This window comes from Limanda limanda, chromosome 5, assembly GCF_963576545.1.
Source record: "Limanda limanda chromosome 5, fLimLim1.1, whole genome shotgun sequence".
Taxonomy (NCBI): domain Eukaryota; kingdom Metazoa; phylum Chordata; class Actinopteri; order Pleuronectiformes; family Pleuronectidae; genus Limanda; species Limanda limanda.
In genome coordinates, this window is record NC_083640.1 from 8,095,636 (window position 1) to 8,119,320 (window position 23,685).

Consider the following 23,685-nt stretch of genomic DNA (forward strand, 5'->3'; position numbering starts at 1 on the left):
GGCCTCGGCGGCATGACACTCATCCATCACGGCCTAACCGATTGCATCCCTCTGAAGGCTCAACACGCTAACACCATTAGCTCTACTGCTGGGCATCTAACTAGCACATCACTCACGCGGCTACATGCTAACAGCATTACGGCTAATGCTGCCCCTCTAACTAACACATCCGTCATAGGGCTAGAAATCCTACGGCTCCGCTGGAACACGTGGAGCCACAGTGTCTCTCGGAGACAATCACCCGCATTATTTTGCTCCTGTTACTTTTGTTGCTCCGGTGCTAATACGCTCATTTGTCTTTGAAGATGCCGAGTGCAACTGGAAAAAAAAAGTTGTTTTGATCCCGTTTGCCTCCGCCAACAACAGATCTGGGTGTATGGGATGAATACGCACGTCTCTGTGAAGGGAGCTATTCAAATAGGATTATGATTTCATATTTCACACAGACAGTACACCACTAGGATGATTTTTAATTAGAACCAGAATCGGTAAAAAGAATGGGGCATGGAGACAATAAAATGAGGAATGCATTCATCCATGGCATGATTCTCTAGCTTTATTTAAGATCCGTGCCAATGTGCTAAAAGCATTAATGAAGTTATAAAGAATTATGAGGGGAAATCAAATTTGCCTCGCCACTTGAGCGCCACTAAAATGCCAAACAATAAACTACCAGATTGCAAATTAGATCAGTAAAAATATCAAACACATTGCGGTGCAGGAAAATCCATAATTGCATTTAGTGCCTGGCCTCTCCTGGGGGAAGAGACACTAAAGATCATCAGCAGGCTACACAGGAGCTGCTATTGACAGAGCGGTAAAAATCGACAGGCTAACTAAATAAACACTCCAGGCTCCATTAAATATTCAACGACTGAGATTTGACAGTCTAGCGTGCCTGCCTCTCCCCACCGCCTCCATTGGCTCTCCTCTGCAGCACATCCTCTCCCCGGCTCCCCTCCTCCTGTACCACCCCCCCCTCCCGACCAGCACCACCACCTCTCCCCTGTGACTCCTGACAGCAATAAATGATGCGGTGCCTGAGGGCGTTGCTCCAGCGGGAGACCTGGGAGGATAGAGCAGGAGAGCAAAAGAAATAAAGGGGAGGCAGCCTATGACCAATGGCCATTAACCAAGGACTGAGACAGGGCCCTATGACATCTACCACTGACACCCCACCCCCTCAGCCCACGCTCAGGCAGACTCACACATGCACGTACCCTGCTACAGCCTCCTCTCTCCATTTTGTTCTCTATATTTTCGAAAAACCACAAAGACAGCTGAGCCAGAGAGCTCATGCGGAACTGTAGAAAGGTGGTTTCCGTTTCCATTCTGCTAACTCAATCATAATCAAACAGTTTATCCCATATGTTTGAAAAAAAAACTGGCACCTAGACGGAGGTAAAAAAAACCCGTCCGCTCATGTGCCATCAGAACTCCGCTGCTGCCTCTTGACGAGATCGTACGCATTCATCTGCCGACGCGAGCCGGGCAAGGTTATGCAAATGAGAGATGACAGTGTTATTGTGTGAGGAATATCAATGGAGTAATTACTGTTCCATGTCGGGCTATTGGCCCTGCGTTGCTGCGCCCAGCCGGCGTGCTTCATTTCTCAGCAGCCCTCTCAGGGGACAGATGAGCGGCGTGCTCTGGAGAGCAGAGCTAATAATGGCAGCTCGGATACAGGCAGGGCTTAGACGAGCCCCGGGGTCCTGAGCTGCAGACTGCTAAACGTTGCAGGGGTCTCAGGAGAGCCCCCCAGCAAAGATGAAATGATTAAAAAACCCACCCAACGTGACTGACAAGCTGACCGGCCACCTATAACTCTTTGTGCGTTGGGTCGAACCACCAGTGCTCGCTTCAATCATAACAGCAGGTTCCCTTTCTGGACATTAGTGCACGGCCTGATTATGATTCTTAGTCGAGAGAGAAGGATAATGTAAAATGAGAGGAAATGTTCCAGGAAGCTAACCAGCATTAATGTGCTCACACTTACTGAAACACGTCAAGTTTTAAAAATGACTCGAATGAATTGAAGGGATTTGTAAGTCAAAAAATAGAAAAGAAGAGACGGAGATAGGTAAACACCAAATAATCCTGTAAGTGCTTTGCTTCCCTGACACTGGGAGTCAGATCATTATGATCTGGTCTGGATTCTTTTTAGTGTCTTGGCAGCCATCCAATGAGCAAACTCCTTTGGCATGTAAACTGTCATCGAATTTAAAGCTCAAATTTGTTGGGTTGTTTAACAAAGCGCTCTCTTCAACGTGCAAAAGTGGCGGCTGCATGTAACACGTCAACTTTATCATCTTTTACACGTGAGGGATTGTCTAATAAATAAAAATGTTGAGCAGCCAATAGTTCACCCGATGGGCGAGAAAGGCAACGTGAAGAGAAACTTCAAAGGAGGAGGAATGGTACAAACCCTGGAGCTGTGAATTAACATACCAGGCAGGAGGAATGTTTCTCCCACACACCTTAGTGAAGCAGCAACCTAATCACTTTCTCGTTCTTGAAAAAAAAATCACCTTCCAATTCTGTGTTGGTGTATTTTCTTCATAATTCAGTTAAAGAAATCAGAGTTATTAGGTACTACAGTTGAATTCTATCAGCATTTAAGGCAGCTAAAGAACTAAATGTTCAGATTTCACAATCTCTAAAGGAAACTGCTTTAGGGACTGTATGATAAAATAAAATGAATGAGTGTTATGTATTTTCTCAAATTTCTTTGCTAAAGGGAGATTTTTTTTGCAAGCATTAAGGGGAGGGCAGCATTTATTTATGCCTTATGTTTATGTTCCTGTGCAAATCAAATATTAGGAGAAGAATTAAATTACAATAATTAAAACAATCATCCATTTGACATACCATGGTTATTACAGGGTGATTATTGCAGTACAAACAAAAGTGAAACAAATAGTTCCACCTTCCCTCCCTGCACCAGTAATTTGATATAATATTACTTACAGCTTTATGGCTATGATATAAAGTACAGATGTTTCAACCTAAATACCAGATCAAATCTTACAATCCCACCTAAACACATCTCCGTCTGCACCTTCTGGTATCTGTGTGGTGATCTGAGGCGTTGGGCTTACGAGACAGGGGCCGCATGAGAAAGGAGGTTCATGCGCTGCACTTGTACCTTCACACTATTCATTTCCAGGTCAGGTGCACCTCTCACACTGTCCAGACACCTCATACATCATGCAGGCAAGGACCAGCTTATCTCCATACTTATCTCCCGAGTAATAATTCCCACTTAAAGCTGTAGCCTGCAGCAAATGACTGGACGGAGCGAGAGTGGCAGGCCCAGGTGCACTCCCTGCTAGGAACACCAACACATGAGAAAACTAAACTTAAAAAAATATATAAAGAGAGAGAATTCAACTTGTGCATGGCAAAAAAAAAAGAAGAAAAGGAAGTTGATTGTTGTCCCTGATTTCAATGTGAACTCAAATGAGATTAAACGAACAACAACAAATACATTATTTAAATTGCCTGAGGTCAAAAAGTGAAACTGATTTATTACCTTTGCCCCCGGTGTAATCTGGCGCTGCAGCGTGGGGTTGGGGGGGCATTCAGGGGGCACTTGTGTGAACATACGCAGCTAAAACAGTCAACTCAATCAGCCGCTCTCGCTCGACGAGCGCCAGAGTAGAGCCCAAGCTGAGCTACACACACACAAGAATACTTCTCCTTGTAATACAGCCGACCGCCCCCCCCCTCCTCCTCCTCCACCAGCCCCACACCGTCAAAACATTCACAGAGGATGAAAAGAGTCAAACCCGATTTTCCTCACAGTGTCTAATTTCCATCGTGAACAAGAAAGAGAAAATAACACAAGAATATTTTTTAAAAACCACCTACTGTATGTTTGCTAAATGTGAAATGTCTCCTCATCGCTGCTATTGTTCTTTTTGCTTTACAGGCCTGGTTTTTTGGACTTGGAGTCTGTTTTTTTTTCCACAGCAATAAAAAATAAAAAAAGCTCGGCCTGACAGAGATTTGCCTCTCCCTGACATGGTCTCTCGCTGTCATAAATCTGAGTGTATGACTAACTGGCTGTTTTGTTTATTATTCCTGTTTCTTTGGCTAATGTCCTTTCAACAGAGCTTTGATCCTGCTAACCTTATGGATTCTCACCATAAACACTTACCTTCTGAAGACGTTTTTATCACCGTCGAGGCTCGATGCCAAGCATCTGCACGGAAGTGCAACAGCAGATAAAGTTGCCAGTTACCAGCGAGGGCAGAGAGGACACCAGACCCTCCGAGTTAAATGTTTTCAAACTGCTCCATCACCCTCTGGTTATGGTTTCTGTCTGCTGTGGGCTGCAGACTTGGCAGGCGGAGGTATCATGAATGTCTTCTTTATCTACTGTACCATTTAAGCACGTGACTATCTTACTATAGTTAATAAAGTCACCACAAAGCCTCATGTTTTGAATTGCAAATCACATCTGTGATGTCATTGTGCACCAGAGGAACATCAGATTATTCCAGTTCAGGCTTAAACAAATAAAACTGATGGCCATATTTAACCAACTAAATAAAAATACAAGCTATTTTTAGTATAATACTTTTTTTTTTTTTTTTAATACATTCAATCCAAGCATGTCTGAGCGTACATACAGACACACAAACCGCCGCAAACAATCGCTGCCAGTGATGTCTCTGTGAGCAGGAGACCACAGGAATTGTTTATCACTGCACATCAGAGTGACTAATCAGAAACAGGCTCTTTTTTCTTGAACCTGAGGTCGAGATGTTTCCTCACCCCCACACCGAGACATGAACGTGCCACGGCAAGACCTGCACCTCTCCTCCTCCTCCTCTTCCTCCTGAGCACCTCACCAAACCCAGGTCCCAGATCCAAATACAAAATCTGTGATGTTCTGCCATCCTAGACTAAAAAGCAGAAATCCATGCTGAGGGGTAGCAGGACGCCAGGAACCGTGTCTTACTAAAGACAAATGTTCCCTTTCGTTCTGGTTTATTTATCCCACCGTTAATCTTAATAATTAGCAGATAATGCCATATTCTTTCCACTCTTCTCTCGCAGCCATGAGTTCATACTTAAGTATATCAAAGACACAGACGAATAATTATGGTAAATAAAAAATAAAGAGCAACCAGAAAGAAAGGGAACGAAATGTGATTGCTAGGCAAAGTAAGAGTTTCCATTAGCATTTGCCAAAGTACCATTAAATGTTATGGGCACATCAAGGCCCACAGAGTATGCTGGTCAGCACAGTGGGAGTATGACATCTTACACTGTGCAGGGCCTCATTCTGGACCATGCAGACAGCTTCAAAAGAACTTAATCGTCAGGAAAAAATGTCTGTAGGCCTTAACCACACGACAAAAGCAGCGCTCACAATGAGATAAATGCGTAAGTGACTTAGCCTTGGGGAGAGCATAATACTTGAGGTATTATAGTAAGTTATACAACATTTCTTTGATATAAACAACAACAAGCTGATCGTAATATCCATGCTGAGGCCAAATGCGGAGAAACAGGCCGACGGGATATAATGATGCCGAGCCGAGGCACCGTGATAGAAGTGATGGAGCTCTGTGGCCCATGAGGGATGTTTCAAAGCCACTCGAATGCTTGTCAGTGCAGTTTATTACTTCCTTGAAATATCTGTAAAAGAGGAACCATTGAGTACAAGAAAACTGTTTGAGGGCTGAGGGTGTAAATCTCTTTTAATGCCGCTGATCCCCGTGTTAGTGCCGCTTCCAGAAACCGCTCACCGTTCCTCCTCCCCTATGGTTCCCTCATTACGCATCGTCGAGGAGGAATGGCCACCTTTTCTCTCTGCCTCCTCAGATATTGCAAACTATAAGAGGTTTTTCTAAGTTATAACTGCAGAGGCTGGTTTCTGCCAAGAGTCTGTCGCCTATACTTAGTTCTTCTCCCCCCTTTTATTTCTGTGGCAGTTGATAAAGAGAAGACACGTCGCAAAGCCAAAGTTGTGACACAGGGAGGCCCTGTTGTTGTAGTATACACTTGATATGGATATTTGTGATACCACAAGAACATCTAACAGTGGATTCTGATGGCTACTGTGTGATTCCTGCTCCAAGTGGTTCACCGTGGCGGATTGTGATGAAGAAGTAAATGTTTATTTTTCTTCTTCCCGAGCCTTTTCTCTCAGCGAGGATAGATTTTGACACGGGTCTTGAAGCCCTCTGTCTCTCCCCCAGGTTAGGGTTAGTTCCTGGTGGGATGTTTTTGTGCCGAGAGGCTACCTCTCTCTCTTATCTTCCTGTCATCTCTGTGGGACGGCAGGGCACGACTCCTTCTCTGGCTCCAGAACCACAGGCTTCCCCAGGACACCAAACCGCCGCTCCGCACCCGATGTGCTCTCTGAGAGTGTGGTTGTTTAGGGTGTGTCAGAGCTTATTAGTCCCAGAATGTGTGAAAAAAACCAGTGCTGGGTGACGCAGTATTTGCAAAATATGGTTTAATGGGTTGTTTCGCTTGGCTTAAGTGCCAGCAGCGCGGGGTTTACCACATTAGGCAGAGCCAGCGAGAGAAAATTGTGAGAATCACAAGGAAACATGGGAAGGTTAATTTGTGATCGACAGTTTACGTAGCACTGTCTGCACACAAAGCCTTATGCAATCCTGCGTTGCCACTACCTGCCATGTTAATTTGAATGCATTATTAATTATATTAATAGAAAGTAGATTTGATAGTGGATGTTTTTGGGGGTTTGTTTGGTTCAATGTGCTGTCGTAAAAGCTGTTTCAACTATTTTGGGGGATTTTTAGGATTTAAGTCATATCTGTTTAGACATATGAGTTTCATACAGCTTTCTATTTCAGCTGTTTATCTACTACTTGAAGTAAATAATCCATTTGAATTAGAATCCTTCCCAACAAGTCATCAAACAGAAACAAATTATCGTCTGACACGACCCACAGGAGATAAACTGTGAATGTTACAATGCCATAATAAAGGTTTACTTAATCTTTAGACACAGAATAACTTTAGGTTTAATGTTTGGGTAAGATCATGGCCTGGGTTTCGTAAGTAGCAGTAACAAGAGTTAAAGGACCTTAATGGTGATTACAATACTAAACATAGAGTTAAGGTAATATATAAATGAATTAATTAAACCCATCCATCGCCTGCGACCTACTCACTACGCTGACTTAGTCACCATCATAACTATTATGGCCACTAGAGGGCTTTGTGAATGTGTTGTTTTGGGGTATTTCCTGAAAAGACGACATCGCACACACACACACCGCTGGAGGTTGCCTGACAGTAAAAACTTAACTATGGCTCGTAATAATCTGCTTGCACAAATGACCTATGGGGTTGTTTTTTTATGGTGGGACAGTCTCATTTTTCCACATATGGTAACTCAACTGCAGAAGTACCCCTGGTTGGAAACCACTGCTTTAAAGCTCCATAACATGACCATCAACACTATTAGCTACCAGTTATGAAGTTTGTATGAGCTATATTGAGGTGAAAACCTACAATAAAATCATGAATGGCAGCATGTGTGTTGATAGAACCTCACATAGACATACTTGTGGGCAACAAGAAAAACACACGCAGCCCACGGAGGGGCTCGACCTGCATGCAGCTTGGAGAATGTTACTGTGGATTATGGTTAATGTACTTATAATATCCACTGCAAAGGCCAAGCTTGTTTTGCCACCGTCTTTGAAGAGGCAGAGGCTTCTGCCAAGCAACACTAACGTTCGTGTTTATGTTGTGAAAAAGAAAACGCTTTCTCTCCGTCAAATTGAACCAAAAGAGAGCGCTGCTTAAGTAAAGAGGAACTCTCAGGAGGAGCAGATAGAAATTCCTGCTCTGTCAGACCCAACGAGGCTGTAAGTGCTGTAATAATTTTTCTAACATGTAAGCCATAAAGAGATGCTGATGCCAGAGAGCACGCTGTGACCCTGCCGACCTTGCGCCTGCTGCCTGGCTTCTGGATAGTGTAAGCAGCATCCAGCTGAAAGCTACCAGAGGCCATCATGGCTCTATGTGATGTTTCCAAGGAGAGATGGACCAATTAATCTGATTATAGTCGCAAATCCCCCAACATGTGTAGGCCTGTCTGCGGCCATGTGCGGTGCAGATGTGTGTCCATGTGTGTAAGCTTGTTTGTACCTGTGTGTGTATCAGATAATGCGATCCACAGACAGAGTGGACGTAGGGCTCCATGTATGTGCATAAAATCAGCATCTCTGCAGAAAATATATGACCCACAAGATTTATATCTATCTTGAGTGACATTTTGCAAACATTTATCAATATGATGAATGGGAAAGTTTTTTTTATTCCGGTAAGAAGTCTTTCAATGGAACTGGAACTGGATGCAAACACACACTGCGGTTGAGTAGTTGTTCCTTGGAAGTCAAAAAGCGACAGTTAAAAGTACCTGAAATTAAATACTGGCCGAAATAGTAAACCATCTGTCAAAGCTTTCGCGGTCTGTTTAAAAACACAACACCCGAGCACTTAAAGGGTTTTAAACAACCCCTTTTTCTCATTGGCATGACTATGAATATGCCTATTCTGAGGGGCGATCCTCTCGTTTTCAAGCCAGCGATCTGAGTCAGTCCCAGCTCGCCGTGTGTTTTGCGCCACCGAACGCAGCCTCTCGCTGAGGAGCGGGAGGAAGTGGAACGAGGAGCTGACAGACAGGGCCCGATGCTGCACTTCCACCACAGGCCAATCCCCAGCTAACCCCTGTGCTGACAGCCAGGATGTAGCACTCATCCACAGGCCACAGCTCAGGCACTGGGGCCCAGGAAAAGGAGAGCAGGGAGTGGGCCGCTCGGCTGATGATAGAGAGGTGGGGGGGGGGGGGGGGGGACTGGTGGTTTGGGTGGCACGCATCGCTTTCTGCCTCCGGAGCAGCACGACCGAGAGGAGAATCCACAGACTGTGTCGCCTGCCAACAGCGTGTCCGATGCTTGGCGGAGCGACAGACCTAATGCACACACGCCAAGTGGGCACGCTACACTCACACACTCACCCACACACACACACACACACACACACACACACACACACACATAGGATTATTCACGCAGGAATGCAAAAAATTTGATTAAATGTAAAGTAAAGCTGGGACGTATAAGATGCCATGAGATAACCATGCTGTATTAAGAAGCTGCAAAAAAAACCCAGACATTAAGACACTTCACACCACAAACACTCAGAGCGGCAATTTTCCGAAGCCCAGATTTTCTGGTTACTTTACGGATTAAAGTTTCGGAGTGAAACTATCCAACATAGACATAACAGATCACGGCCTCATTGTATTGTCTTTGGCACGGTGATATTACTGACAGCTCAGGTCATGTGAAACATTCATCTCGAAAATTGCGCAGACCGAACCGACAATTTGGGGAAGTTCAACCTCTGAAGCTCGATGTAATTGATAACATGACCTCATCAAAACTCCAGTTCTCCTCTGATATTTGTTGTGAGACCCCGAGTCTACGAAGAAACGCAGACTGCGGCTCAATAAATAATACAGTGCTGGTCGGTGCTGCGCAGGAGCACAGCGGAGTGATGGAGGTTGAGAGGCCACCGGTGACCCCGGCGTCAAGCTGCGCCAGGGCTCCGCTCCGAGCCAGAGCTGTCTCTCCAGCTGGGATCACAACACAGAGCTGGATCTCTGGTTTCAGAGCACAACTCTGGCCTGAGGCTGGGATGGCGCACCCCTGTGAGGCAAGGGCCTGCAGGGCTAACGTGAAGGCAGACAGACACCCAGGGGGTCGGCCAACCCACCCACTCTCAGGAGGAGGCAGCGACAAGCACAGAGGCCGAAGACTGATTAAAGCTGCCTCCGACCACAGCTTTGCTTTTTTTGAACTGCTGAGTTTGGGTTTTGCATTAAGCCTCCGCCTGCTGCAGCCATTTCGGTTCAATGGGGTTTCCATTGAGGCTGGCACCAGAGGCAGATTCTGTGCATAAATAATGTGCCACGAGGCCACAGAACAATACTATAGTCGAGAGTGAGAACATTTAGACGGATAGAGCAAACAACTCGGCTTTCACCTGGAGCAACACATTTTTCTTATCAGGACAACCAAATAGAAATATCCACCTAGAGAGCACTAGGAAATCACACACGCAGAAAAAAAAAAAACACCACTTTGAAAAATCTTTATGTTTTATCCCCCTATCCATCCCGTTCATAGACACCAGATCATTTTTGCAGTGTTCAGGAGTTGTGGAATTTCCCAAGAAGACGAATTGTAGCAGCTTTCTGGGAAATATTAATATCCAGCCTGCAGAGGAAAGGTAAAGGGAGAGGAGAAGGGGGGTGGGGTACAGACGATCAGTATCATGGCAGCATGGTACCTGATGATAAAATGTCCTCTACTGTTGCAAACTCTTTTCCAGCCCCCCGTGTGTCTGTCTCCTGAGTGACACTGGGGGCCGGGGGGGGGGGGGGGCCTGGGTCTGGGTGAGTGCCAGGGGCCGAGAGTCCAGGATGAGCAGTCGTCTTCTCCGTTCACACTCCGGCCGCTGTCATCGCAGGCTGTACTGCAGATTCTCCACATCTGCCTTTGCCTTACGACCGCTCCTACAGCCCTGCTCTTTTACCAAGCCCCCCCATCATTTCTGCCTCCCTCCCACGTCTCCACTCCCCCCCCCCCCCCCCCATCAGGATCATCCAAATATTTCCCCTCGCTGCTTTTTGAAGCTTCCATGGGTCACGGGACCTCGTGCACAAATCATGCTGGCTTGAAACCCAATCTGCACTGTTTTCATACGGCGGTATTTTTCCTGCCAAGACAGCCATCACCAATCAGCGGCGGGTTCTAAACAGCCGGTTCGGGGAGCTCTCGCTGTAGATGCCGGTGCTGGCAGCTGATCTCAACAATATTCAGCGCGCTACACCGGGGGGGGGGGGGGGGATGGAGAGTAAATTCAGAGAGGCTGACAGCCTGCAGTGGTTTAACATGGGGGTTAGCCCCAGATACATAGTTCTGGGTTTATGTTGATGGATGGATAACCAAATCCATCCCATTGTTTGCAATAAAACATGCATGTTTTTACACGGTGACACCACACTTGCTATGGCGCTGAATTTACGATCTGCCGAGAGAGAGAAAGAGAGATCTGACAAATGCGGAAAAAAAAGGTCAGGAGTGGGACCCACTTTGAGAAGTTGTATTCTTGAGATGCAAAGGGAGAAAATAACCAAAAAACACTCCGATAACAAAAGAATGGAGTCAGCTCTACAGTGTGTGGGCACAGGAGGTTTCACTGCCTACTGCTGAATTTCATAACAGAGAATATTGGGAAGGCCCTCCCTCCCTCCTTCCCTCTTCCTCCCCCCCACCCCACCTGCAGAGCTCACCAGCTCAGGGTGAGAGGAGATGCTGGGCAGGAATCTGCAAGCGCTGGTTAAAGTAATCACATTGGTCTCACTGCATCTGATCTGCAGTCTAACAGACTTCCAAACAGTTGAATGAGTAAATAAAGTGCCCCGGGGGACTCCCGCTGGAGATGGATTACCACAAGGGTGCACACACAAAAGGAGCCGAGAACCCCACAACCCGATATGAGCCGCGGACAAAAGGCCCCGGCGCTGGACCTCGACCAGGGAACCGGCAAACTTTATTAATCTCATCCTAGACTCAACCTCCTGCCATTGGAGTCCATGAACTCATAGATGAACGCATGCTCTGTTGTGCAATGTGAGCGGGTGCACACTGGAAAATCACTGTCCGTATTTGTGTCTATCTCATTGAAGTGGACGAACAGATGCAATCGAGCGCAGGACGCCAAGACATTTATGATTGTGAGCACGCGATTGAGCATTTAGGGCAAATTGTACTGTAGATGCAATAGCCTGGTTGCGCCTGTGTGGGTGTATATGCGCCTGCTGGAGTGCATAGACCACATAAGATGAGTCTCATGCTCACTTGGCTGTGGAGGCCGGGTCTGGAGGGGACTAAGGGCCGTGGCATTCTGCAGCCCCATCCCACCCCGGCCCCATTCTTCCCTCTTTCTGGGCCCGACACAAATAAAAGGATTAGGAGCCCCTGTTTCCGTCAGACCCTCCATTCAAGACAAAGCTCGGACCAGCTTAGTGTCACACTTAATGATAAAAGTGCAAATCTCTGTCAGTCACTTTGGGCAGGAATACCAGTATTTGGGGGTCTAATCTCATTTGATGAAGATTAAAAAGGGGTAAAGAAAGGAAAAGACAAAGAAATGCGTTTTGTAGTATCCGTGCAAAAATCTGTACCGCTGAAATTCAGACAGGCGGATTTGACAAGCGGCGACGAGGACGAGGTGCTGAAATGTGTCTGAAAATACAGAGAGTGAATGGGAAGCAATGGAAGGAGCTCGGATTAGAGACAAAGAAAGTCAGAAGTAGAGAGGAAGCGAGTGCACGCGCATGCACGCACACACATACATACACGTGTCCACACCCTCACAAAAACCTTGGGTGTATTTAGACAAACGCACAACTCTGCCCATTGCCATGTAGAGCTAGAATGTGTGACGAGAGTGTGAGAGTAAGCCTTGGGCACACAACAGTCTGAATGCAGCACTTGCCACTGTGATGCCAGTCCTCTCTAGTGTATCTGTGAAAAGCCTACGTGTTGGAAAAACATTCCAGAGTGGGATCACATATACACAGTTGGGGCCAGCAGCGATACCGCGAGCCAGCAGCAGAGGCCATGTCTCAATTTCTCATGCACGTTTGACCAGGCTGCCTGAAGAAACAAGTGTGGGCTATTTCCATACGACACATGCAAAAGGAGACAAACATATCTGGGAAAGGATTACAAAATACTTCAAATGTGCAGGAATAAATTAGTTATTGTCACAATTTCACGTTGTCGACGAAATTTGAAATGAATAATTTCAGCCGAGCAGAAATCCAGCCGTTGAAAAATGTTCAGCCTCCTGATTTAAACGTGTAATCTGGCAAATTGATATTGAAAACATTTGCTGAGTGTTTGTGTTTCTCGGCTGGCTACTTTAAAAGGCCCTTTTTTTTGCAGTGTTTCGTAGATTAAGCCAAAATCTAATTTGTAAATTGCATTTAATGGTTTGTGGTTGCCTCCCTTTTTGTTATGAAGAGTTGTCATGCTGTGAAAATAAACCTGAAGGCCCGAGGTCTTGGAGCCTGTAATGAAAATCACTGCGTTGCCGAGCCGAGCCGAGGGCTTTCTCTCCACCGTCACTGATTAGCATTCCCGATTGACTGACATGTCCCACTGGCTGCCTAACAGCCGGCTTTAGGAGATGAGGTTAAATTGTGGCTACCAACAAATTGCATGCTTGAGTTCCTCTGCACCCCTCCGCTATCATCCAGTGTAATGTGAGCACACCAGGCAGATCCCTCTGCAGATCCTTCTCCTCCCCTGCACTCCAGCCCCCCCACACAAAGCCACAGAGACCTCTTTCCACATCCCCTGCCACCAGTCTGGCTTCTAAAGTGGTGATGGGCATTACCGTGGCTGAGCCTCTGTGGCTTCCCATAGCGTCCTGCAAAGTGCTTTGTGCTCCAACTGCTGCTACACACACACCAAACACACACCACACACACACACCAGTACGCAGTTAGCTCCCCTACCCCACTGAGGTTTACATATACGAAAATAAACCTCCATGAAATCACCTGATTTAATCATGTAACTACTTCTCTCTTTCAGATTTATCGACAGCGTCACAAAAGCAGCAGACACTGAACCTTTTATGGACGCAGGGTGTAAAAACTCACAATGACAGAATTCACACGTACAAGAGAACATGTAAAACGATACGTTTAAATCAAATATTTATCACTCGGAGATACTCGTGGGAACCAGAAACCGGAAGAAAAAAAAGAGGATCCAAGATGTGATTTTCACACCATTGTACCAACAATAAACATCATGAATCGGGATGCAAATAAAAAGGCACTGCAACAGGTCTTTTAATGGGTCTGAATGTACCGGGGAGTGAACAGTTAGCAAACCATCAGATGACAGATGATGCATCCTAGTGTGCTGCTGGGACAGGCCGAGCCATGTTGACATAAAATCCAATACTTCCTTACTGAGGAACGAGGCCAACTTCAGCTAGCTCCTTGCCGAGCACTAAAAATCTCAGCAAGCTGAAGCAATATTATCCGGCTTAGTGTTTCTAACATTAGATTTGTCTCTCTGTAGAGGTCTTCTTTTATTTACCTAAGAGTAGTGGCAAAAGACACATTTTATCCTTTTTAGGGAAAATGTAAAAACATAAAGACGAAGAAAGTAGCTGAAAGTTAGAAAGGTCCTCCACAAAGGAGGGTACACCCCCACATCCACACACACTGAGCAGCTTCTGAAATGCTTTAGCAGGACTGAGGACGGCGAGCTGAAAAACTCCCCGACTGGAATCGACAACACAAAGTACATCGTCGTTTTTTTTCCCTTTCTTCTCTTTTTTATTTTTGTGTGCGCATGAGCGTTCACAAAGTGCCAGGCCACGCGGGAGTGTCCTAGAGTGAGTAAAAAAAAACACACACACACACACACAGAAACCCAGTCGTCAGCACCTATCCGGCACACACACTGCTACACCGTCCCAAGCACAGCTAATTAAAAAACAACAATTTCACAGGAGGGCACTCCAAACAGTTCTAAAAAAGCAGCTCTCAGCACACCGGGGGATCGTCCAGCACACACCGAGGGTGAGCCGGGTTCTGGGAGCTCGGCTTTTATGGCCTCCGCGCTGCTGTTGCTCTCCTCCTGCAAGTACTGCCGTGACCTGAATTTCATTTTTGCTCATGGCACGTGAATCTGAAAATCTGATCAAATCTGAATGCTGGCGTGTTTGGATTTGTTACAAATAAACCATCCGAGAATACAATTTTGCCAGACAGTAAAACTTTATAGAGCTTGGAAAGAAAAGAAAAAAAACACAAATGTAGTCAGCATAGTGTATGGTATACTTCTAGTTAATGTTATGTTTTGCGGATGGAGCCCATGGCAGTTTCTAACAAGGCAGTCCATTACAGGGGTGTTGTCCAACACTTCAGTGGAGTGATAGGCCTTATTACATGGCTGCTTTCAAAGCATCTGCTTGGTTAGAGGAAAGGTCCCTCTGGGGAAAAGATCTCCCTCTTTCTAATGATGTATAATTGACCTCCAAACACCAGGGCACAACAAACTCTCTCGGGGTGGTGTAATTCCACTCTGCTTTTTACATACCACCCGTCTCGTTGGAGCTTGTTCCTCCTCCACGGCTACGGCTCCCGTCCAACTGACAGCTCTGCCGAGTTTTTTTTCAAATCGGGCTTTGCTCTGAAATATTCTTTAACATTTCCCCTAAAATGAATCCTCTTCTGACATAGATTCAATTTTACTATCCCCTCTTATAAATATGTCATCTATTGTCTGAGAGTTTGTTGGACCCCCACAATTTTTGTGAAATTATTCACAAAAATACCTGTTTTTTATCAGAACAGGGATCAGCTCTCATGAAATAAAATGAGGCAAATATGAGATGACGCCTCATACAAACCAATCTTGTTACTGCGCTGTATGGAGCAGGATGTGTAGAACCGTGTTGGTGGGAGTTTTAATAACACTCGTACACAATTGTTTTTTCCCCCGTCTACACTTAAACCTGGTCCAAAGGTGTGAAAAAAGACTGCTTGCCAATTCCTTGATTTATTATAGCTAAGTGAGAGCTGATTACGGGGCATGAATCAGTTGCTGTAGGAATGTAATTAGGCACGTAGACCTCTGTATGGCTAGGAGCTCTCTTCACAGCCCCAGGCAGTTTGTGGGCTGACAAATGCATCTTAAACGGGTGTCATAAAAGTCAAAAAGGTGCCAATTACATCTTAAAGTATCCCATCAATGCAAATGGAATAAACAAAAAAAAAAAGAAGGGAAGAACTACTTGTGTCTGTGCAATGGAGGGATACTCCTGTTAGAGCTGTTCAAGCTGGGAGGAGTTAAAGAAAAGACAGAAGGAGGCAGAAGGATGGATGGAGAAGAATTAAAAAGATGTGATGAATAACCGTGTGTGAGAGCCGGACAGCGCCCAGCAGGTTGTTATGTTTGGCCGGGGGTGTGAGGACCTGCCACACAAGCTCCCACCAAAGAGACGAGTGGTGAGATAAAACCCAAATATGGAACCACAGAGAAAATGCCAGGAAAGAGTATTATTTGGAAGCTGAACAAATCCTGTCTTTCTCCTCGTGTTTATCTCTGTCCTCTTCTCTCAAATTAAAAAAAGAAGGGGAAAAAAATGGACAGTGCTAAGTGAGGCATGAGAACGAGATCCTCTCTCTCTCCCCTCTCCCCTCTCCCTGCCGGACTGTCTCAGCTTCCAGCCACCCCTGAGCCGTGACGCCGAGACTCCGGTATCCCCTGGTTACTGCTATGAATTTTTCCATTGTTATCAGTCGACTACACTCCTGCCACAAAGCTGGATGAATGGCACGCATGGCGATAGATGTAACTCTTTGTTGCTTGCAAGGTATCTAGCCGGGAGCCATAATGTGTCGGTAATCGAAGTAGAATTGTTAAAAAGGTCGCACACAAAAAGCTGAAAATTTAGTGACAAGCATGAAAAGCGCTCAGGCGATGAGAAACACAGGGGCACCCCCGGGGTCCTCACAGGCCAAACAGCAACCCTCAGCATTGCTACACACTGTGTCACCATAGCCTCAATATGTGCTTCACTATATATCTGCCATCTCTGCAGGGTTTATGTGATAATTCACTAATTCAATTTACACATTTATACCACTGCTTTGATAGCGACTGTCGTGCTGGAAATGTTTTCATGGTTAAAATGTAACAACTGCCACAGAATTTATTTAAATCAAATACTGAGTTTTTATTCAAATATTTGTTGTCATAGGCCTGATTTTGAATGCAAAACTTTATTGCAATTCATTCAAAACACAAACACGGACACGAAAGGGACTAATCTCAACTCCCTGTTATTTATTTGTACGTAATAAAATGGTAAATTTCCTCGTGGGTTGTATAAATAATTTGAGATATTATGTAATTTTTTATAAATGAATAAACTCTATTGTGTTGGTGTGAATTTGTCAAATAATCAAATAGAAACTTTTATCACATTGTTCTGCTGTTGAAATGGCATCCCGACGTTTTGTCTCAGGATAACTTCATATTTTCAAAGAGACGAAACTAGTAATTTAACACTTAATTGTTAATGCCTTTGGCCGAGAGTGTTTATCTTTTTATTGTGTGCGCGCGCAACCTGCACCTTTAATTGTTTGTCATTATAAATCCACGTGAACGCATTTTAGCTTCGCAGGTACAGACGGAATTCCTATGGAGTAAAAAGGCGCAGATCGTTTTTCAATGAACCGTCAAATTCCTGCAATGACTCATATGAAGAATAAAACAGATCATATATCAATTAGAATCAAATACCTGCGATGAAATAAAAATAGGCTAGATAAAATTTTAATATATAAATTTAAAGCTGCAACAGCCAAATAAATAAAATGAATAAGAAATTAATATTTACGGTAAATGGAACCATGTGATTAATACAGGGAATAATATCTATTCGGAAAACGAATGTAAGAACTGCAGAAATCATGTTTTTCCACATTTAGTGTGAATGTGAAAGTTGATGGTTGACACATGGGCGAAGGCCACAAGGTGCAGCCGGGAAACAGAAGATACAGAGCGGAATAAAAAGAGACACACGCCTGCACATTCACGGGCCTGCGTGGATCACATCTGATTTTTGCGTGTGCGTGTAATAAATTCTTCTTCCGCACGGACAAAGCTGGAAATATCGTGGGCCACTGTGACAACAATAAAAACCAAGCGTATGACAATAATAATACACTAATGCGTGCGTCCTCCAGCCAGAGTGAGCGCACAGGACATATTTACATCCCTCAGCTTCAAACAACAATTTTTAAAATTATGTTTTGAATTATGATTCAAATATATTTCTTGCTGATGCTCTTTTATTTATTTTTTAACAATTTAATTTGTCAATATTGACCTACAACTGAAAAGCGTCAAGATGTTCATTTATGTAAAATTAAACATGTTGGTGGATATTTTTACCACTTGATAAAATGTAAAAAATTAAATATGACTACACAGTGGCTAAGGGACACACACACACACACACACACACACACACACACACACATACACACACACACACACACACACACACTGAAGGCCTCCAGACCAGCCACAGGCATCACACAACAACAATGTCTCTTTTTTAAAATCACTGCACAGCAACCGAAGCAATGCAACACAGAGCAGACAGAGAGAGAGAGAGAGAGGGAGAGAGAGGAGCTTACTGTTGGTAGTCGTGTTTGCAGTAAAGTTTCCTCTCTCTGAAGTAGCAGCTGGTTGTGAGCGGCTGCTGACACACGGTGCACTGCAAACACTCCTCATGCCACGAAGAGTCGTTGACCCTCATCAGGAAGCGGTCGGAGATGGGCCGCTGGCATCCTTCACACACGGACGGATGGTGACAGTCGGAGCCTGCGTGGTGGACACACGGATGAGGATGTGTTTTTAGAGTGAGAGAGAGGAGGAGAGAGAGGAGGCCTGAATCAAGGACTGCAGCGTATAGGACTGAAAACTGGAGGCCTGAACACTCGCTGCTTAAAATAAAAAATCAACTGGAACGTGCATGTGGGTGAATACAGTTTTATGGATACAAAAAATGAAAAAAACATGCTTTAATGGAGGAACTTAGTGTTTTTCTCTAATGTGAGGCCATCACGCACGTAGCATTTAGATGTCTGGATAGCTCAATGTGTGTCTCCTTGACAATAACATGGAAATAAAACTACATTTGCCACTATAACATGCACCATTTAATCCAATTGCATGCATTAATATGACCTAAATCAGCAGCAAAGTGGGCATGCATGCACAAATAATGGCTTCCATGCAAGCAGGGGTAGCGGTGTATCTCAGAGGGGTTTGCAGGGGTATAGTGAATAATAACAGTAATAACAAGGAGAGGAAATAAATAAACTTACCGAGCATAACTCCCATCGTGGCCTGTCCCTGTCGCATGGGGTGATCTTCAATTTTGATGCCGTCCAGCATGATGCAAGTCTCGGACTGTTCTCCCGCGGAGAGGCGCTCCTGCAGTGACACCAGACCTGTTGCAATATCCATAAGAATATCAGATAAGTCCCCGGTACACAGAGGGCTGTGTGGAGGACCAGCGGGAGCACGACCTGCTGTGCAAATCTATATATATATAAGGAATATGTATATACCCGGGGCAGAGGAACAACACAACTGATCGAATGCGAAAAAAAACAGGAGTGGAGTCAGATGCTGGCAACAGTTGGGAGGCGAGAGTCGCTGTGCGCCGGCTCCACTGATCCCTGTGTGTCACAGAGGCAAAGCAAACAATACGCGTGGAGAAAGAAGTCAGTCACCTGTTGTAGGATCAGAGGAACCGAGCGAGTTGTGTCTCCTGCGTCCTCAGGCAGACTGGAGAGCTGCAGAGAAAATGTCTTCACGGAATAAGAGCTTCGTCAAGGAGGAGGGAGAGTGGAGGAGGACAAAAAAAAATCACACTCATACGCGCAGGAGGAAGAGGAAAAAAGTTGACAACAAATCCAAAGATATAGGAGTGAGTGAGTGTAGATGTCCCGGCTCTAACTCTTTGGAAGGAACGGAGGCGGAGGGTTGCTCGGTTGTGCTCCTGTCGCTGCTAAAAAGTCTGAGATCGAGATTGAGGCGAGTGGATGGATCCTCCCACTCCTGCATGCATGGCTTCACTTTTTTTTTTTTTGCAGTCCTCCCCATTCACCGCCATTGGGATGCTATTGGAGCAGAGTACAGTGCAGTCCAATAACAACACGCACACGCACACGCACCGGCAAGAGGACAATAAATGATATTTAACAGAGGCCTGGCTTGACCCTGACGACATTGCTATAATAATAACAATTATTTTGATTATTGTCATTATTTTTTTAATTCTCAATAATAATAATAGCCTGTTACTAATCTAATACTTAATATCCAGGTATTTAATGTTACACTTTCTGGCAGTTTGACACATTATTTGGAAACAATATAATAACTTATAAATAATACAAAGATATACATAAATAAATCTCTGCTCTCATCATGAATTGCTACATGTCTCTCAGTGAGATAACCCAGTCTACAGATATCCCTCTATGTGTGTGTTAGTGTGTGTGTGCCTGCAGCACCGCATGCTTTCTTTCCTCTTTGCTCTTTTGTGTATTGTTTCTGGTGGAAGCTGCTTTCCTCCTTTCAGCTGATGCACCTGGCGATCCGCGGTGATAACAGCGGCCTGTCCCGCACCGAGGCCGACCACCGCAGCCCCGGTCCGCAGGCTGCACCTTATTCAGTCCAGGGAACCACAATAACCACAATAATAATACAGATCACACTTAGAATAATTATAATGGTAATAACAGTAATATAAGGATCGTTAACCGGCTCTGTGTGCGTTTGGTTTGCAGGAGGAAAGCAGCTGTAGATCAGATCTTATTATCGGCGGATCAGCAACTGATCAGTTTGATCTGCGGAGTCACGCAAATCCACGCACACCGTTCACCTTTTTTTTTTAAAGATACATCATTTAAAAAATGAATAACACAATATTTGTGCATCACGGGGATTGTTCACTAAATTGCAGGGAATTATTTGTTCATGTTTGTTTTTGTTAAGTGGCGTGTTAATGCGCGGAGGAATACCGTGCACTGAGGCCGGCCTGTGTGAAATTACAGGGCTGCTAATGGGACCGTATGTGCGGGGCTCTGCGGGTCACACCGCGGGAAGAGACAGATTTTTATCTGCTCCTTAAAACAACACAGGACCAAACGATCCAGGCCCAGGACAGACACAATAAGAAGAGTGGACACATGGAGCAGGGACTCAGATACGTGATGTCAGGAAAGGTTCAAGAAATAAATGTCCATGTTGGCTTCAGATTTATGGGGAATATTTGTGACGTTTAGGTTCAAAAGTGTATTAAATACTGTGCTGCGGAATGAAGTTGTAGACATGCCTGTAGCACATGACTGCACGGAGACGGCTGACGTGGAAGAAACGAGTCAATAGAATAATAATAATTAATAATAATAATAGTTATAATAGCTTAAAATATAAAAAGAAAAATAATAATAGTTTACATCTCAGAAGAGCTATTGCCGTAAACAGAAGATAAGACAGAAATTAAATCCGTCCCTTGATTGATGTGACATGTAAATTGTGTAGATACAATTATAGCTTAAATACACACAGCATCTATAGCTACCTTCAGTCCCCTTGTGTGTGTGTGTGTGTGTTTGTTTTGTGTGCGTGTTGTTGACGTCCTTTGTGATCAAAGCGATGACCTGTAGCCCAATTTGGAAAACACAGAGCGGGCTGTTGGTGGTGCCCCCTGCCGGTCAGAGGGAGAACAGCAGAAGTTGTTGTGTAAAGAAAGAGAAGACATTTCACACACAGTCACGTGTTTTTTTAGCAATAGGATAAAACCATCATACACATGGTGAAAAGACATAGAAGCACGTCATGAATGTGGAAATAATTCTATTTTTCGTTAGAGCACATGTGCTTAGCTCAGATGAGTCCATACCTGCCAGTCATGAAGTCATCCACCTCCGGCTTTTCCTCTTCTCCTCCTCACAGCTCCTCTATCAGCATGGGGTCAATTACCTCCGCCTTGCACTAATATTGGATTATCTCCCCGCTAAGCAGCATTATTATGAGCTGAACACCATCAATACAGGATAATCAATATATTCTCAAATCGCACAGACATATAAAGCCTGTCCACCTTCTCCCCCGCTCCCCATCCCCCCGGTTCATTCAGCACTTATTGGCCGGGTCACGTGTGCGAAGGAGGACATCAAACATTCATTCAATAAATCAATCCGCCAACTTTCTGCCCGCGGTGCTTTTAATGAGGCTCGGCGTGACGAGCCCTCCCTCGGCCGGTATAAGGCTGCAGCAGGTGTGCGCCTCAGACGGAGGTGCACACGGTCCCCAAAGTGAAACAGTGTCAAAGTAAGCGGAACTGTTGCATCCATCGGAAAAGGTAAGATACACCTCCTATAATGCGCCATAACGCACATACATACACACACACATACACACATGCACACACACACACACACACACACACACACACACACTGCTTCAGGCTGGATCAGTGTCTGCTGGGGTTTCGATTAGACTTTTCTCAGTCACTTTAATCACTCTGAGGATGATGTGCACCACAGGATGTAGAATCAAATTTTTTGGTTTCCCAGACGACATTAATGGTTAGATGAAAAAATGAAATTATGAGCCTGCACGTGAATCATGCGTAAAAGTTAAAAACTAAGAAAAAAATTGCGCGCAGTTTCGGTGACACAAGGTTAAGAGGAAATAACAAAGAAATCGAATAGTGCTAAACAAATTTTCTAGTTTTGATTATGCAATTACGTCCATCTGAATTAATATTTCACTGAGCATTTATGTTGAGAAAGAAACATAACTAATTCTAAAAATAAATGAAGGAAACCAGGGTTTAATTGTGACAGCGTTCAGTTTAAATTTCATCTGCACAAACATCTCAATCAATGTAAAACCTCTGCTATTGACAAAAGAAAAAATCTATTTTAATTACATTTACATCCCGCTGTCGAGAGGCCACACTGGGTCCATTTATTTTTCAGCCCAGCGAAGAAATTGCAGCGGTGTCAGGCCTCATGTGCAAACTGCAACCTGATCAATACATCTCCAGAATTAATAATAATAACAATGATAATTATATGAACCCTCAACGTCAAATTTTAACTTAATCAACTGGATTTATGTGGAATATAAGGAACCCTATATCTTTATATATATATTTTTACAATACTATCAGCATTTTTCCTGAGATGAAACCTGAGGGTTGTAACTGGCGTCTGAAACAAATCGCAGCAAGGAAATTCTCAAAAATAAAAGACTTTGTGTAAAAAAAAAATGAAACGAGAAGAGAAAGTCAGCAAACAGAAACACAAAGGCTCCCTGACAATACGGGGCAACAGCTGGAAGGATGGATCCCTCACTTTTATATTTCTTTAAGAGTCTAAACTCTTCGTGATTATGTTTAAAATAAAAAAGATTTGATGAACATAATAAAAGTGGCGCTGATAATAAAACTACTTTCAATTGTACTTGCTGCAAAGTTGCACTCGGGCGCCTTCAGCACAGCAGCAGCAGCAGCAAATGATTTGTGATCCCGGAGAAGACAAAGAACTTAAAAAATGGTTTAATGATATTCTTCTTATAGCCCGCACACGCTTCTCTTCCCCCGGACGGTTCTGTTAAATCTCTGCGGCGGCTGTGGAGGGGTTCGGGGGGCAGAGCTGCTCCCTCCACCGCTGACAGTCGTGGATCAACAGTGGAGTTTATTGGAGGTTTGCACGGCAGCTGTTTGCGACGGTAACTCAATCCGTCTTCTGCTGAGTCCTAATGTTTTCTTCTACTTTTTTATTTTAGCTGCGTTTATACCTTGAGAATGATTATTGTTGCACTCGGATTTCACATCGAGCAAACAGGCAGTGTTCATGCTGCACTGACTAAACCGACTAAGAGATTGCCCAGGGCCCCACACAGGCCTAAACGGGCCCCTGCATACTAAATATAAAAACCTCCTTTAGATTTAAATTATTTATTTGAAAGGGACTAATCGGCTCCA

General features: G+C 44.5%; 1 protein-coding gene across 1 annotated transcript in view; it reads right to left on the reverse strand.

Annotated features, from left to right (window-relative positions):
• lmx1bb (LIM homeobox transcription factor 1, beta b) overlaps positions 1 to 19,148 on the reverse strand; it is a 44,825-nt gene extending 25,677 nt beyond the window's left edge. Inside the window, exons 1-2 of the mRNA XM_061072023.1 lie at positions 19,001 to 19,148; positions 18,308 to 18,494 (exon numbers count right to left, since the gene is read on the reverse strand). Coding sequence (XP_060928006.1) covers positions 18,308 to 18,494; positions 19,001 to 19,142 — 329 coding nt within the window. The 5' untranslated portion in view covers positions 19,143 to 19,148. The remainder of the gene's footprint in view (positions 1 to 18,307; positions 18,495 to 19,000) is intronic.
• Positions 19,149 to 23,685: the final 4,537 nt, after the last annotated feature.